The sequence below is a fragment of the Ruditapes philippinarum genome, unplaced genomic scaffold (assembly GCF_026571515.1).
Source record: "Ruditapes philippinarum isolate M1 unplaced genomic scaffold, ASM2657151v2 ctg2155_1_1_1_1, whole genome shotgun sequence".
Taxonomy (NCBI): Eukaryota; Metazoa; Mollusca; class Bivalvia; order Venerida; family Veneridae; genus Ruditapes; species Ruditapes philippinarum.
The window spans coordinates 155,252-170,300 of NW_026861489.1; the positions used below are offsets into that span (position 1 = coordinate 155,252).

The 15,049-nt window shown below is 31.3% G+C and overlaps 1 protein-coding gene across 7 annotated transcripts in view; it reads left to right on the forward strand.

Moving 5' to 3' along the window:
- Positions 1 to 13,787, forward strand: part of LOC132715812 (centrosomal protein of 135 kDa-like) — a 44,463-nt gene extending 30,676 nt beyond the window's left edge. For 4 of the 7 annotated variants that reach the window (XM_060698883.1, XM_060698884.1, XM_060698888.1 and 1 more), the window contains 15 exons: positions 765 to 791; positions 2,742 to 2,828; positions 3,376 to 3,438; positions 4,141 to 4,314; positions 4,853 to 5,082; positions 5,640 to 5,910; positions 6,321 to 6,376; positions 7,373 to 7,541; positions 8,199 to 8,309; positions 8,674 to 8,859; positions 9,238 to 9,447; positions 9,839 to 10,041; positions 10,406 to 10,510; positions 12,898 to 13,035; positions 13,476 to 13,787. In XM_060698883.1, coding sequence (XP_060554866.1) covers positions 765 to 791; positions 2,742 to 2,828; positions 3,376 to 3,438; positions 4,141 to 4,314; positions 4,853 to 5,082; positions 5,640 to 5,910; positions 6,321 to 6,376; positions 7,373 to 7,541; positions 8,199 to 8,309; positions 8,674 to 8,859; positions 9,238 to 9,447; positions 9,839 to 10,041; positions 10,406 to 10,510; positions 12,898 to 13,035; positions 13,476 to 13,602 — 2,157 coding nt within the window. In that variant the 3' untranslated portion in view covers positions 13,603 to 13,787. The remainder of the gene's footprint in view (positions 1 to 764; positions 792 to 2,741; positions 2,829 to 3,375; positions 3,439 to 4,140; positions 4,315 to 4,852; positions 5,083 to 5,639; positions 5,911 to 6,320; positions 6,377 to 7,372; positions 7,542 to 8,198; positions 8,310 to 8,673; positions 8,860 to 9,237; positions 9,448 to 9,838; positions 10,042 to 10,405; positions 10,511 to 12,897; positions 13,036 to 13,475) is intronic. The other 3 variants (XM_060698886.1, XM_060698885.1, XM_060698887.1) reach the window with 1 other exon arrangement.
- Positions 13,788 to 15,049: the final 1,262 nt, after the last annotated feature.

The window sequence follows — 15,049 nt, forward strand, 5'->3', positions numbered from 1 at the left end:
CTTGTGTGTGATTGGTTAATTAGTTTCAAATTAAACCAATGACAAGTCTTATTACCTTGTTTGTGATTGGCTAATTAGATTCAAATTGAACCAATGACAGATGTTAGAACTGAGACTGGTGTACAAACTTCGTATTTGTATATAGAATGAATATCATAGGAAATGATGGTAATGATTTAACTTTTAACATATTACAAGCGAAAGTGGTTAGCTTTTTTGCAACTGGTATTGAGACTGAGGCCAGCAGTGTAGTCTAATCAGGCTTTATACTATAGGCAGCTTAATTTTAGATTTTTTTTTATTGAAATTACTTCATAATTCAAATGGACTGCTCCTAATTAAAAGCCGGGCAAATCCATTATATAAATTGGTGGGGTATGGGTTAAACTTTATTATTATGTGTGTAGTGTATTTTTCTATGGCAAATGGTATCTAGTCGTCCTGGACATATAGTTTAGACTAAAAAGGTGTCTTAAATTAACCCATTCTTTACCAACAATTCTTGATAAGAGTAATTTAGACTTGATTAGACTTGTCAGTTTTTTCTTAAAGAAGTTCAGTTCAGTCACATAATCCAGTAGCAGGGGAGATATTTACATCTAATTACCATTAAAACAAAAACTAATCTGTCAGAAAATAGGGGAAAAAAGCCAAAAACAAATTGAAACACTTTAAAATAAACCATTGTTCCAATTAAAAGTTACAATGAAGATACAATGTATTCATTTTATATAACTTTTTTTCTGTCTCTTCAATGTTGACAGGACAGTGAAAATAAGCTTAAAAAGTTTGTAAGTATTTTATACATAATGAAAGAAACTACTGACACAAGCTTTTTGTTGCTTTCACTTTGTCTAGAGTTGTTTCTTATTCAGATTGAATACTAAAGTCTGTACTGTTAATATAATATAAACTTTCCTCACCTATACATTCAAGAATCAACTGGTTAAAAGCTAATTTATGACAAGGTGCCTGTTAAGGTTGAAATTTTGGTTAAGTACATGTGGATCACATGTGAGTATTGTCTCATGAAGAATAGAGGTATGATGTAGTCACTGCAACATGTGTATAATAAAATTATAAATTAAGATATTACATTATGGTAGTCTGTTAAAACACCCTGAAGCATGCTTTGCAGCACCTGCCTACTTTGGGTCATTTCTTTTACATTTTTGTCTGCCTGGCTTTTATATACTGTACCTACCCCACTTTAATAAACTACCCATCTTCTTTCAAACAAAATGAAACCCCTAAAAATGGATAACAATGTACATATATATGTTAAAACTCTTAAGACTGGTTTGATTCATTGAGAAATTTAATAATGAAACAAAGCACCAGTCCATTTAGAAACTGTCATAACAAAAGTAATATTTGTGTAAGGTAGAAAGGGGGAAAAGATTGATACTCAATTTCTGTATAAGAGAAACAAAGTGGCTAATTTTCTATGTTGCCTAACACTGGGCATTAATGCAGCTTAGCATTATTTAGAACAACTCTTTGCCTTTGGTGGCAGGTTTATTTATCAGTTTTTATTTTATAGTTAGCCGTACATTTTTAGATGTGTAAAAAAACTTTTCATTTTTTACACCAGAATTTTTGTTTGTTTAGATTTGTATGTTAATTGTTAATATATTTTACCATGTTTTATGTTTGTATGTTTGCATTCTTTGTGATTGTATTATTTCTTTTTTTGTAATCAAAATAAGTGTGACTACTGAAAGAAATAGTTCTCTAATTTGTGTGTTTTCGTAGATTTGTATAATAAGATTATGTGCTGTTCTTTTCCTGTGTAAGTTGAATTTCTCTTAAGCTTAACTGCAGGTATAATTTACAGTATAATTTCTATGAATATTATTTATCATGTAATGTGTGTATTTAGATATTGGACTATGAAAAAATATGAGATGTACTGTTTTGCAACAGCCCTGGTTATGAGAACTGCGGACAGATTAGTTTTCTTCATAATTATATTCAGAGTTGATTTGAATTTATAAAAAGTTTTGCCTACAATATAAACATGAATTCACAATATGTAAAGTGCATAATACACCTACACAAATATGCCCAGGGTTTGAAAAGAAATTAATGTGAAATAATGATAGGATGCACAACTGTTTCATTAATTCAAGTTGAGAATGATATATTTGAAAAGTAGTGATGGGAAATCATTTGGTTTTATGGGCAATAAAGCTCGATGCTTCAATCAAAATAGATGTTTAGAATTAAATTAAAGTATACTACATTGTAGAAAATTGAACTGACATACTTTGTTACGATTTATTTTTGAGATTGACACATGTCAAGCAAACTTTAGTAAAGATTGAAGTTGGCTGCCAACAAATATTTTAATCATGAATTCAATGAAAATGGTAACAGGCCCCCAAACAAAATATTATTATTTTACTATTATATAAATATAAAAAAAATAATATGGCTTTAAATGGTATAAATGATATATATGGCTTTTATTTTGCACTTTTTCAGTGTAACCTCTGCAGAGTGGTCCTCTAAAGAACAATAACCTCTTTTCAATATTAATATCAGTTCTTCCCTAAGTATAACTTCACGTTAAACTATACCTTTATATTGCAAAACCTCAGCAAGGGACTAAGATCTTTGTCACCCAAAGGATGTTCCAATGCAGAGGTTGTACAGTATAATTTACTTTTGTAAAGACAGAGTGGGTCTTATCATAAGGTTATGTTTATGACAGGTTTCACTGTATTATATATTTACAGGGTATGACAGAGGATGTGGAGAAGCTGAGACGGGAAAGAGATGAGATGAGACAGCTACTTGACAAGTTTGAACGTCACATGGCAGAGGTAAGATATTACTTTACTTTGTGAAATTTTCTTGGCTCAAACCAGGCTTATAGCTTGATTAATAATGAGAATTCTACATAGTTAAGAAAGCCTCTGAAATTTGAATTATATGAGTCACATGTAGCAATTTACTGAACCAAGTAAATATACTGAATAGTTATAAAGTTTCTAAGTAGTAAATTGTGGAGTGATTCCTGGAATTAAGCAAAAATGTCAATGCATGGAGGCTTTAATTTATTGATGAAATGTTACTTTACTCTTAATTACATTGAAAGCTTAAGTAAAACTATTTTTATCATAAAACCTATTTTTGTGCTTGATCTTTAAAATTCATGACTGATATTACTTGAAACAACTTCGAGTTGTACTTATTCATTTTCATTTTATATTGAAGTTGCCCTATGATTTTTAGCTGTTTTATATTCCTCCTTTAAAGTTGTTCTTTTATAGCCATCACTTGCCTTTGAAATAAAATGATTTAAGAGTATTTAAGTAAGTTTATAGTTTTACACACATACAAACTTAGATTATCTTTCTTTAATAACAGATCCAAGCTAATGTGAAGGTACTTACTGGTGAGAGAGACAAACTTAACAAGATGTATGAAGAGGTAATGTAATAGTGTTAATAGCAGTATTTTCCTATTTTGGTATAACATTTTAATGATTTATGCATGTACCTATGTTCAATTAAGTTCCCTGAACAGAAAGAAACATAAAAATAACAAAAAGGTTTGAATGTTGCCTTAGTAACACTAATTTAGCATAAATATCTTATCTATAGAACAGTTATGATTATAACGCAATCATGTATGCTTATCGGATTTCTATTAGGATTACAAACAAAATACATTTATAAGATACATTTAAAGTTTATCTTAAGTGTTTAAAACTTTGTTGGAAGATGGATGCATAATTTGAAATCGTGTTTGTTGGATTTTATTAAACTGTATCATAAATATCAAGTAATATCTTTCTAAAAATCAGATTTCTTTTGATTTTTTTTTTTTTTAATTTTTCAGCAACATAGGTTGCCCATTTATTTTCCCCGTAATTGGTGCAGTGGGGTCGGTGAGCCATCCCCCCCCCCAAAAAAATCAGATATTTATTCGGGCCATCATTTGTATTTCATTTTGCTGAAGATATACTCATTTTAAAACAAGGGATAAATGCAGAGAAGAGATAAAATGTTAAATAATGTATTAAAACACTAACAACTTTCTGAAGCTGTTTACTGCAAGTAATACATTTTTTATGCATACAGACCTTTGTGAATAATAATGTATATTTAAAATGGTATCTTTCTCATGCAGACCAAGGATGAATTACACAAAGTAAGACGTGAGCTTGTCAGATCTCCAAAATCACCAAAAACTTCATTAGCTGCCCAGGCTGTGTTACGTCGTGTTGAGAATGAACGTGATGATGCCGTGTCTGAACTTCGTAGAATGACAACAGAACGTGATAGTCTCAGAGAAAGACTGAAGGTATTTTTTTTAAGAATGATTTTAAAGAAAATTCGTACCATAGATTTGAAAGTTTAAATACCTATCAGATGATACTTGAAATCTTTTGTTACTTGCTTTATATAGTATAAAAGTTTTGTATTACTTCGGAATGGGGCATCAGTGGCTGAGTGGTTAAGGTCGTTGACTTCAAACCACTTGCCCCTCACCATTGTGGGTTCGAATCCCGACAGGGACTTTGGATTCTTATCATGTGAGGAAGCTATCCAGCTAGCTAATGGAACTTTAGTGGTTCTACTTAGGTGCCTGTTAGTGCCTAAAATAATACAAGGAAGGGCACATAAGGCCTTCCTCCACCAGTTAACCTAGAACATTGCCATATGACTAGAACTGTGTCAGTTTGACATAAAACCCGATCAAACAAACAAACAAACCATCCCGGACTACTAGTAAAAATCTAAATTGCATGCAATAATTTCTGTTTTGTAACCACTTTTGAACAGAATGATGCAGTAAAAAGACAAGGTTCCTACTAAGTGTATTATTTTAATGTTTTCAGATAGCAACAGAGATATCATTGTCAGAGAAGGCCAAGTTGGAACAGCGCGGCGAGGACTTAGAGAGTGCTCTAACACAGGCAGAGAATGAGCGTGGTGAGCTGATTGTACGAGTCAACTCCCTGAAGGAAGATGTTCGTAGTTTGGAGGAACAGATCAAGGATATGGCTAGTAGACTGACTGAGACTCAAGATGATAACTCTCAGAATAAATCTAAAGCCACTCAAATGAAGTAATTTTCTACATTTATTTATTTAATATGAAGGATATTTGGGGTGAATTAGACTTAATTTGTCAATCAGACTGAATTTCCATGCATATTCAGGTTTTAAAGACCCATGAATGATTAGACAATATAATATCATATCAAGAACATTACTAATTGATATGTTAACATATCTCTCTGGGTTGTTTGGAAATTTATCTATGGAAGCTAAACTTTCTCACATGAAACAATATACCAAAATCTGTAAGAATTCTATATTTTAACACCTGCAAAAAAAAACATACTGGTGATTATTGAACATAATGCCTCTAACAATTATCTTGAAAAAAATTGAGTTATGTACAAGGGTACCAAGATTATTTTTACAGCTAATACATAATGTTGTGTAAACACTTAATAAAGAAATTGAACTGGTTCTTCGATAACGTTTTTTATATATGTAACTCATTTTAATGTAGTCAAACATAACAACATATAAATAGGCTCGTCATTCTAACATGACACTAATATTAGTGTGATATACAGTAATGTATAGTAAATTATGACACATGTTTATAATCCAGGATGTTGGCGGAGGAGACAGAGAGAAGCTTAGAGGATACACAGAAACGTCTGGCACGTCGTGAGAGTGAGTTAGCCGCCCAGGAGGAGAGGTGTGCTCGTTTAGAGGACAGGATAGCCGAATTACAGAGAACTTTATCTCATTCTACTGATGAAAATTCAGATATCAGAAGAACTGTGAGTCAGCTAGATAGGGAGAAGGATAACCTTCAGATTAGTGTTGATGAAAAGACAGAGAAAATTGCCAACCTCAATGAAGAAGTACTTCTTAAGGTAGGTGTATTTCTTGTTATTGCTTTTTTTTTAAGATCTGTAAAAAATGAAGCTTTGAAGTTGAAATTGGCATTCGACAGCAATCTGTTTTTTTTTGTTTGTTTGTTTTTTTTTTTTAGTACTGAAAGATAAAGTGCTAGTATTGGTTTATCTTTTGGGACAACTAAATTTGTTTTTCACCTTCCTTTCCTTACTTTGATCACCTGAATATGTGTAACATATGTGATTTTATTTCAATCAGTCAGAATGATCTAGATGTACATTTCTATGTTTTCAAGTCATTGTAAATTGTAAAAGAAAATATGAATGCACGATTGTCTAAAAAAAATCTGTCTCCAATAAATTTTGAGTTTTACTCTTCTCTTTTTTGTTTGGTGTAGATTTATAACAATTTTAATTTACAATTTCAGGAGAAACTGATCAGTGATTTGAAGGTCAGAATTAGTGAAATTGATGCTCAGTTAGGGTAAATATTTCTCTTATTATTCAATTTTAAAGATTTTGTAAATCATTTTTTCTCATACACTTGTATATTCTCTTCTTCTTCAAAACAAAGTACAGTTTTGCATGTATAAAATGATGTAAAGAAATAATCTAGTCCTATGATAGAAAACAAAAATCTCTTACTCTTGCATGCAATTGGTGAATTCTAAGCAAACAAAAATCTGACTCTTGCATGTGAATCGTCAATTGGTCGACAGAAAAATAGTGATTGTTTAGCTTCATATGATATCATTGGTTCAGAATCTGACATTTCACCTTTAACACTTTGCCTGTTAGTTGTTGTCATAAAAGACCTGTCACCAGTAATAAGACAAACCAGACTGTATTTAAGAAATAATATATCCCAAACTGTGATTTTATCGCTCAATAACATCACTGTTTGGAGTTCGGATGCGAGGAATTATATCACGAGGGCGTAGCCCGAGTGATATAATGATGCGCATCCGAACGACAAACTGTGATGTTACCCAGCGATAAAATCACCGATTTGGATATATTATTTCGATTCTAACATGACATAAACAAATAAAAGCTGCCGTTCCTGCTATTAAGCAAAATTTCGCCTGATTTGTTTCCGTACTTATTGTCAGCGCGTCGGATTTTATAGTGGTTATGTCACGTGTATAATGATTACGTCACATGTCTAAATATAGAATGTCAAACAGTGACTCTACTGCATAATAACACACACTTCCGGTTCTTCTATGTTCAATAGGGAAAATGCGAGTCGTGTTAGAATTTAATATTTAGAATGTCCAATAAAATTAGTTTCATATAGAAACTTAAACTACTTATGGTTAGATTCATCTAGTTAAATTCAATCCAAGAAGATCAATTCCAGCTAGTTCACTTTGATCTCGAAAATTCAGAGAAAGAGAAGATAAGCATGATCTCATTTATGATGTATCTACGATATGGTTGAGAATGAACTTTAAATTGACATTTCATTATATTATAGCCATGCTAATGATAACATCAACATGAAGGATAGAGAGTTGAAGTCATTGAAGAGGCAGCTAGACAGTACCTCAGATGATCTGAATGAGAACAGTCGAGGTAAAGAGGTCGCCATGAGAGAGAATAGACGTCTACAAGATGACCTTGCTGTTATGACAAGAGAAAATCAGGTAAATATCATTACATGTATGATATATTCATAGATATAAATGTATATAAACTGCCAGCAATGAATAAGTTAAATGCCATTCAACTGAGTCCATTCAAAAATCTCATTTTACAAATGATATGGCATACAGCTTTTGATACCATTTATAGAAGATAATAGAAGTGCATACCATTAACTCTTACTCTGCTGACAGAAACTGAAGCTACCCATGTAACCAGTGCAGACCAAGACCAGCTGGCATATTCATGCTGTCTGATCATGGTCTACACTGTTCGCCATTCAGTCAAACATATTTTGAAATTTTTCTTGAGATAATAAATGGTTTTGTCTCAGTTGAAAGATAAACGAGTATATGTAAGATATTTTGCATGGAGTTTAATAATACAAACAACATTTTGTTTGAAAGCTTGTCAATTTGTATCTAATAATTTATAGTTTCCTGTCAAATCTTGTTATATGATACGTTTTTCTAAGTATTTAAGTCTTTGATACTTATGATTTACAACTAAAAGGAGATGGTATATCTTGCAACACTATTGTATCAACAAAACAAGCTATGTCAGTGGTATTAAGACTTTAAGATGTAAAGTATCTGTAAAAGTGACATTTTCTATACATATTGTCATGTTTAATGTATAGAATGTAATAATTTGTACAGAAAATCAACCAGGAGTTACAGGAGGCTCTAGAGGACAAGGAAGGACTTAAACAACAAGTTCAACAATATATACTGGAAGTTAGGAGTATTGAAGATGTTCTTGCTTCTAAGGTAAATTTACTTTTCTTGTAGATCTATGAAGTAGTGCATATCTATATAACTTCAACAGGTTTATTTGTAGTAAGAGTTGGAGGGAACCCATGTTTAATCTTGCAAAAAAAATGGATTTGTGGACTGGAAGTGGAATAAATTTTTGCGAGATTTGAAAAAAACTGTTTAAGACAAAAGAAGCTTACTAACTTCTTATATAAAGGATTAAAAGATACTTGAATCAAACTAGGTGATACCATTGTTGGAAAATATATAATTAATAGAACTTGGAAGTATAAAAAAACCTCTTTACTTTTGTGATTGTTTAAAAAATGTTTTTCAAATGCAGAAACTGAGTTAAACATAATTATATTTTTTGTTTCAGGAGAAAGAAAGATCTGATTTACTGGACCAGTACAGAGCTCTGTCCTCTGAGGCTGAACAATATCAAACTGCCACCCACCAGTTGGAGAGCGAGGGCTCAAACATGAGGCTTGAGATCATGACCAAAGACTCAGAACTTAGACGACTCAAGGACAAAGTTGATAACTATGAGAGAGAAATTCAGGAGGTATGTTTCCTAAATGTTTCTTATGTCTTAGTCAGGAATGAGCATTATTTTGCATGCCCTTTAAAAAAATTTTTTTATGGAAAATTCATGCAGGATAAAGAGTTGCAGCATTGAAAGGCATTACTTGTACATGATGTAACATGATATATCAACGTATTAACACAACATTATAAATTCAAAGCATCTATTATATTTTGCTAAAAAATATATAATTATTTAAAATAATTATGTTCAAGTTATTACTAGTTTTAGTACAAATCATCAGAGGTGGAAAAGATAATTTTCAAGGTTGGATCAAATTTAAAAGATATGCTTGTTTTTAAATTTCATAGATGTTTGAAATTAAAATTTAATATCTATTATATTTCAACGTTTCAGCATCTTAATGCGGAGCAGGCCTATGAGCTGCAAGTATCAAATCTGACCCGCTGTGTGGCCAACTTGGAAGATAACCTCAGACAGACGGACGATGACAAGAACACACTTCTCAATGACCTGACAGCTGTACGTGAGCTCTGCTCAAGACTTGAGGGAACTAAAGAATCTCTACAGAGACAGTTGACAGCACTTACCATTGATAAAGAACAGGTTTGTTTGTTATTAATTAGTTAGAATAATTTCTGCTTTTATAGACATAACATTTTAAAGAACAGGTTTGTTTGTGATGTATTATTGTCTGGTTTGGAATACCATATGCTATTGATTTAGTTCTATCAGCCAGATTTTCTAATGGCTATAAGAGTAGTGAAAATTGGTGAGATAGTGGCTGAACATAAGAAAATTCTTCTGTGCATAACTCTTCCTATCTACATTTTTCAAGGAACTTCAATCATTTTTTCAAACTTTTAGAGTGTTTTTCATCAAGTGCATTGTGCAATTTGTTAGGATTTTGTCATCTGATCATTTTCTGGGCTTTTATTCCATTTATATTAATGATAGTTCATTATTTGAAAGTTTACATTGTTTATTGCCCTTACAGCTTCAAAGCCAGTCCGAAGATATTGCCCAGGAATGTGAGTTATACCGCAGTCAGCTGACCTCCGAGCGCCAATCCAACAAGAACCTGGAGGGTCTACTACAGAATAATAGAGAGAAAGAGTTCCAGTCACAATTACAAACACAGGAACATAGTGCTGAGATACAGATGCTGAAAGATAGACTGTCATTGAATGAGAGTAAAATGTAAGTTGTTACTGAATAGAGAATGTCAGCAAATCTTGAAATTCTTGAAATTTCCAAAAATTTTGTAGAATGGTAGAAGAGTGACATATCTTGTCATAAAGAAACAAGAGTAATGTTTAAAACCAATCTAAAATTTCTTTCAGCTGTTTTTTCGCTAATAACCAACTGAACCCATTTAAACAAATAAACGTGACACTCCTAATAGTCATTTCTTTGATATTGTTTAAGTCAAAAGGTCTTCTTTTACCATATACTTGAAATAAAATGTAATTAAGTAACTGAAAAAGTAATTGAGAAATTGTGAATGATAGAGTGGCTTGATTTTAAGATTATTCCACAGTTTAATGTTTAATTTATATTACAGCCAAAGTCAGAGTCGAGAGATTGCCTCGTTACGTACACGTAATGTAGAACTAGAAGGTGATGTAGAAAGACTCCGTAGACAGTTAACCAGTGAGAAATTTGAGAGGTAAATACAACCACTTTATTTATCAACAAGTAAATAACCCAGTGTTACCTTTGCTGAGCTATCCTGTTTTGCTGTGAGTTCATTTAAACATGTACATTATGTTTTGAGGTGTATTTTGCTTTTCTGGTTCTGTTGAATTAGACATATTTTTTGTGGTAACACTCGCACTCTCGCACTTGTTAAATGTAAAATTGACATGGGAGTGAATTTCATGCTTCAGTAATGATACTTTTTATATATGCATTTTTTTTAAAAGAATTTTTGACGTAAGAAGTAAGTTAATTTTATTGTTAAGTAACTGAAACTATTTTAGAAAAGATAGCTTTGGTTACCTTTTTACCTAAATAAACTTTAAAGTCATGGATAATTGTTTTGAATGTATATGTCACACACATCTTACTGTAGTTGTTATTGCATATTGGTATTTCACATATTAACATATACAACCCATCATCATCATACTGTAAATTCCAAGTGCTATACCTACTTCATACATGGGTTTCAAAAGGCAAAGTTTTTTTTGACCCTGTGACGTGATGAGTTTGTGATATTGTAAAAACTGGGTGTTTTTTTTTACCAAGAATAGTTGTTTATGATTATTGTTAATAGTGCAATGAGTGCATCTACAGCAATGTCAGGACGTAGTGTTACAATATTCTCTTTTGAGAATTATGGCAAGCAGTGAGTATTATAGCTGACTCATTTGGTTGTTTTTTCTTGATAGTAGCAAGAATTATTGGTATATATCATTCTGAAAACATGTGTAAGGTGTAATAGGTTTTTATTCTGGCTATAGACAATTTCTTTGTTCATATGATTACAGATTTACATCCTGTTCTTCAATAAAGGATGTGGTTTTGTATGGTTTAACATTTTTGTCTGTGATTCTTATCTAAATTAAATACAATGTAGTTTCTCATAAATAAATATTTTCATTTAAATGTTAGCATTATATCATATGTAAAGTCAGTTATACAACATTTTCAGAGATTACCTTAATGAATATGCAATGAATTGTAGTACATTTAAGTAATGGATATTGTGCGACATGACTTGCTGGACTTATTTACTACAGAGATACGATATATATTAATTGGTGGGGTTTTTGTTATTTATGTTTTAGACAGAGGGAGAGGAATAATTATCTATTTGATACTTCATATGAGAGTATGAGGAACACTGATTACCTGGTATAATATTATAGTCCTGCTTCATGTCAGCATGCATGTGCTTCCTATACACCGTTTATATCATACAAATCTTTATATCATACAAGGGTTTATTAATACAACTTTTATATGTAATATGAGGGTACATTTTATGTAAATATGTCATACAAGTGTTCGTAAAAACATGTAATATTGTATCATACAAGGCTTTATTTCATACAAAAGTTCATATCATACAGTCATGACACTTGCTCTTTAGACAATGAAATGCTTACAGATTGGTAAACATAAGAAATTCAAGCAACTAAGCAAGAGTTTAAAAGCGATCATTTAAAAACTACACTATGATATTAGCTCAAAAGTAATTGAATAGAGACATTTATATATACTGGAGTGACAACACAGCCATTATCAATGCTTTTAATAAAAGGAGACTTAAATTTTTAATAGATCAATTCAGTTAATCAGCACACAGATTTCTATAATGTTTGGAATTTTTATTTTATACTGATAAAGCATAAGAAGAATGCATGTTTCTCTTAAGATAATTTTTTCACAAATACATATAAAATTATGTGCTATAGTAACTGGTGATGGGGTGTATAATTGTAAACTAACATACATGTAAATATTTTCTAATCTAACTTCATACTGCGGAAGGATATATATATTTTGAAATAAGAATAGGGTTGATGGGTTTTATATATCTTATGAACATACCATATTACCTTGCTTGTACATGTATGTCTAATTGGTGAATGAAAACAATAAAAAATGGAAATAATGTAGAGTTTTGAATGGAACGTAAATCAACTGCATGTGAATTTTCGCTTTCCATTTTAGAAAGTTTATAATGTAACAAGAACCTCTTGGCATGTTTTGACAGAATAGCCAGACAATTTTAGGGTTTGTTGCAGTATTGTCTGATAATGTTTGTAGAATTCATTCAGTTATAATATTGTCTTTTTACGACCATCATCATGTTAAACTTCTTATAATACTATTTATTTGATTCAACATTTATAAATTTAAAACAGTGTTAAGACATTACGACATTATCTTTGATGCAATTAGCTTTCTATTCATGAAGAAAATGAAGGTTTTAAGAGCAGAATTGAAGCTCCATGTTAAGATGACATTGACATTCATATTTAATGAGTATTATTTATTTGATATTATTTATGTAGTATTTTATACTTACACATGTGTATGTTACAGGGAGCGGGCAGTGCAGGAATTGAGACGACATGGGCTCGTACCACCGACCCCTACTATGGACTACACGAGCAGCACCAGCAGGTACAGGTCAACAAGTCCCATCAGGTCTCCAAGGTCTCGCTCACGAAGTCCTACCAGGTAGATATTATATAAACTTTATATATAGAATACTAGATATATTCAATCTAATCTATAAGTCATTGATTTTGTATATTGAACAAGTGTATGATAGTTCAGTCTCTGTAAAGATATAAATATTTCATATTCCCATGCTTATTTGGCCATTCAAATTGGCAAAGTTTGCATATTTTAAGGTTATTACTTAAACAAAAACAGTACAATTATGTCATGATCAAAGTTTCTAAATACAATGTAGAAAATGTATATTTAGCTATTAACCCACTGTTATAAATATGTACAACATAATATTAAACCAGTATCTTTGTAAATTTGATGTTAGTGACTTCTATGAAATCAATTGGTATAATTTATATAAAATATTTCAACATCTGATCATTAGAATATTCAAATGATGATAGTTTTCCACTGTGTTACTAAGCAACATAAATTCCTTTCAGATTCAGGAGCCGTAGCCCAGAAACATCGTATCTTAGTTCTTCCCGTCGTCGATCACCTGACCGCAGTGGCTACTCCCTAGAGGATCCCGACACTGCAACTAAAAGTTACAACTCCGATCTACTTTGATAACTTATAGAACAATTTATATAACATTCTTTATTTATGAACAAAAAAGAACTGTGAAAAGCTGTTTTCGAAAATAGTTGTAAAATTGTACAAATTCTTTTTTTGGAGAGATAAAAGTAAAAATATTTTTTGAAGATTGCATGCAACACTGTCTTTACTTAATAATAAAAGATGAGTGATTGCATTGTGGCATTCAACTGACATTTTGTTCTCTTTAACATCGGGTGAAGCTATTTATTGTTATTTACCAGAAGTGCCGAAATGATATTTTATATGTTGTGGCTTTTATAAAAGGGACCAGTACGTACATAGAACGTTTTTGTATTTATTGATTGAAAGGAAAGGGAATCTTAAGCAAATCCTTGATTCACAACATTTATTGCACGGATGGTAAATGTTTGAGTGATTATTCACTGGTTTATGTTATGGGCCGTCAATAATGCTTCAAGTCCTGTATAATGTTGTGAATCATGGATAAATGTTGATGGAAAACAATTTGTTTTATAAGTTATATGGTAGATTAAAAAGATGTACTTTATGTAAAAAAAGTATTTTTGTAGTGTGTGCTACTGTGATAAACTTTATCTTAACTTGTCAAAGTTCTTGTTTTAGAAAGACTATCTATCAGGACAGATATGATGCTGTACTTGTATTCTTGGAAAGGAATGGAAGAATTGATTTTCACTTTTTTCGTGGTTTTTAGCTCATTTGTAGCTGTTATTCTATTAGATTCTATGATAGAAATTGTTTGTCTAAAGCAAGAACTGAATAGGAAGAACCAGTATCTGTGATATTATGCCCCATAAAGGGTTACTTTACCAATCAAATGTGCTGTTATATAGCTTGAAAACTTATCTGTTTGAAGCCATTTGATTGGCTGAAAGATCGAGTGTAAAAAAAAATATATAAAAAGATTGGTATTTATTGATTTTGAATACTGATGGAGTTCTATATTCTCCATATTTAACTGCAGCACTTTATATATTTTGCAAATGGTAGGCTAAATAGGCCATCTTTGCTGTTTGTGTTTTAAATTTCACTTTCATTCCAAATCCGTCCAGTGTCTTGTAGATTTGCTATATTTATTTTTTTTCTTTATATTTTGTTCTTGACATTTTGTAGATTAATTTATGATATTTTAATTATTTATGTATTGTATTGTCATCAAAAACTAACACCATATATATTTTTTTAATTTTGTAAAAAAACATCAGGAACATGTTTTTATAGATCTATTTTCATTTAAACTTTTTTTTTATGACTTACCACACTTGCATAGAATCTCAAAAAAGTGGTGAAATTTTATGTGAAAAACAGGTGCATGTTACCAGTATCTAGCAGGGATAGTGTACCTGTCTGCACAGCCTGACCAGACCCCGTACTGATAGCCGATGAATTCACAGACCACACACCATCTTACAAACTCACCAACATAAAGCTTAAAGAC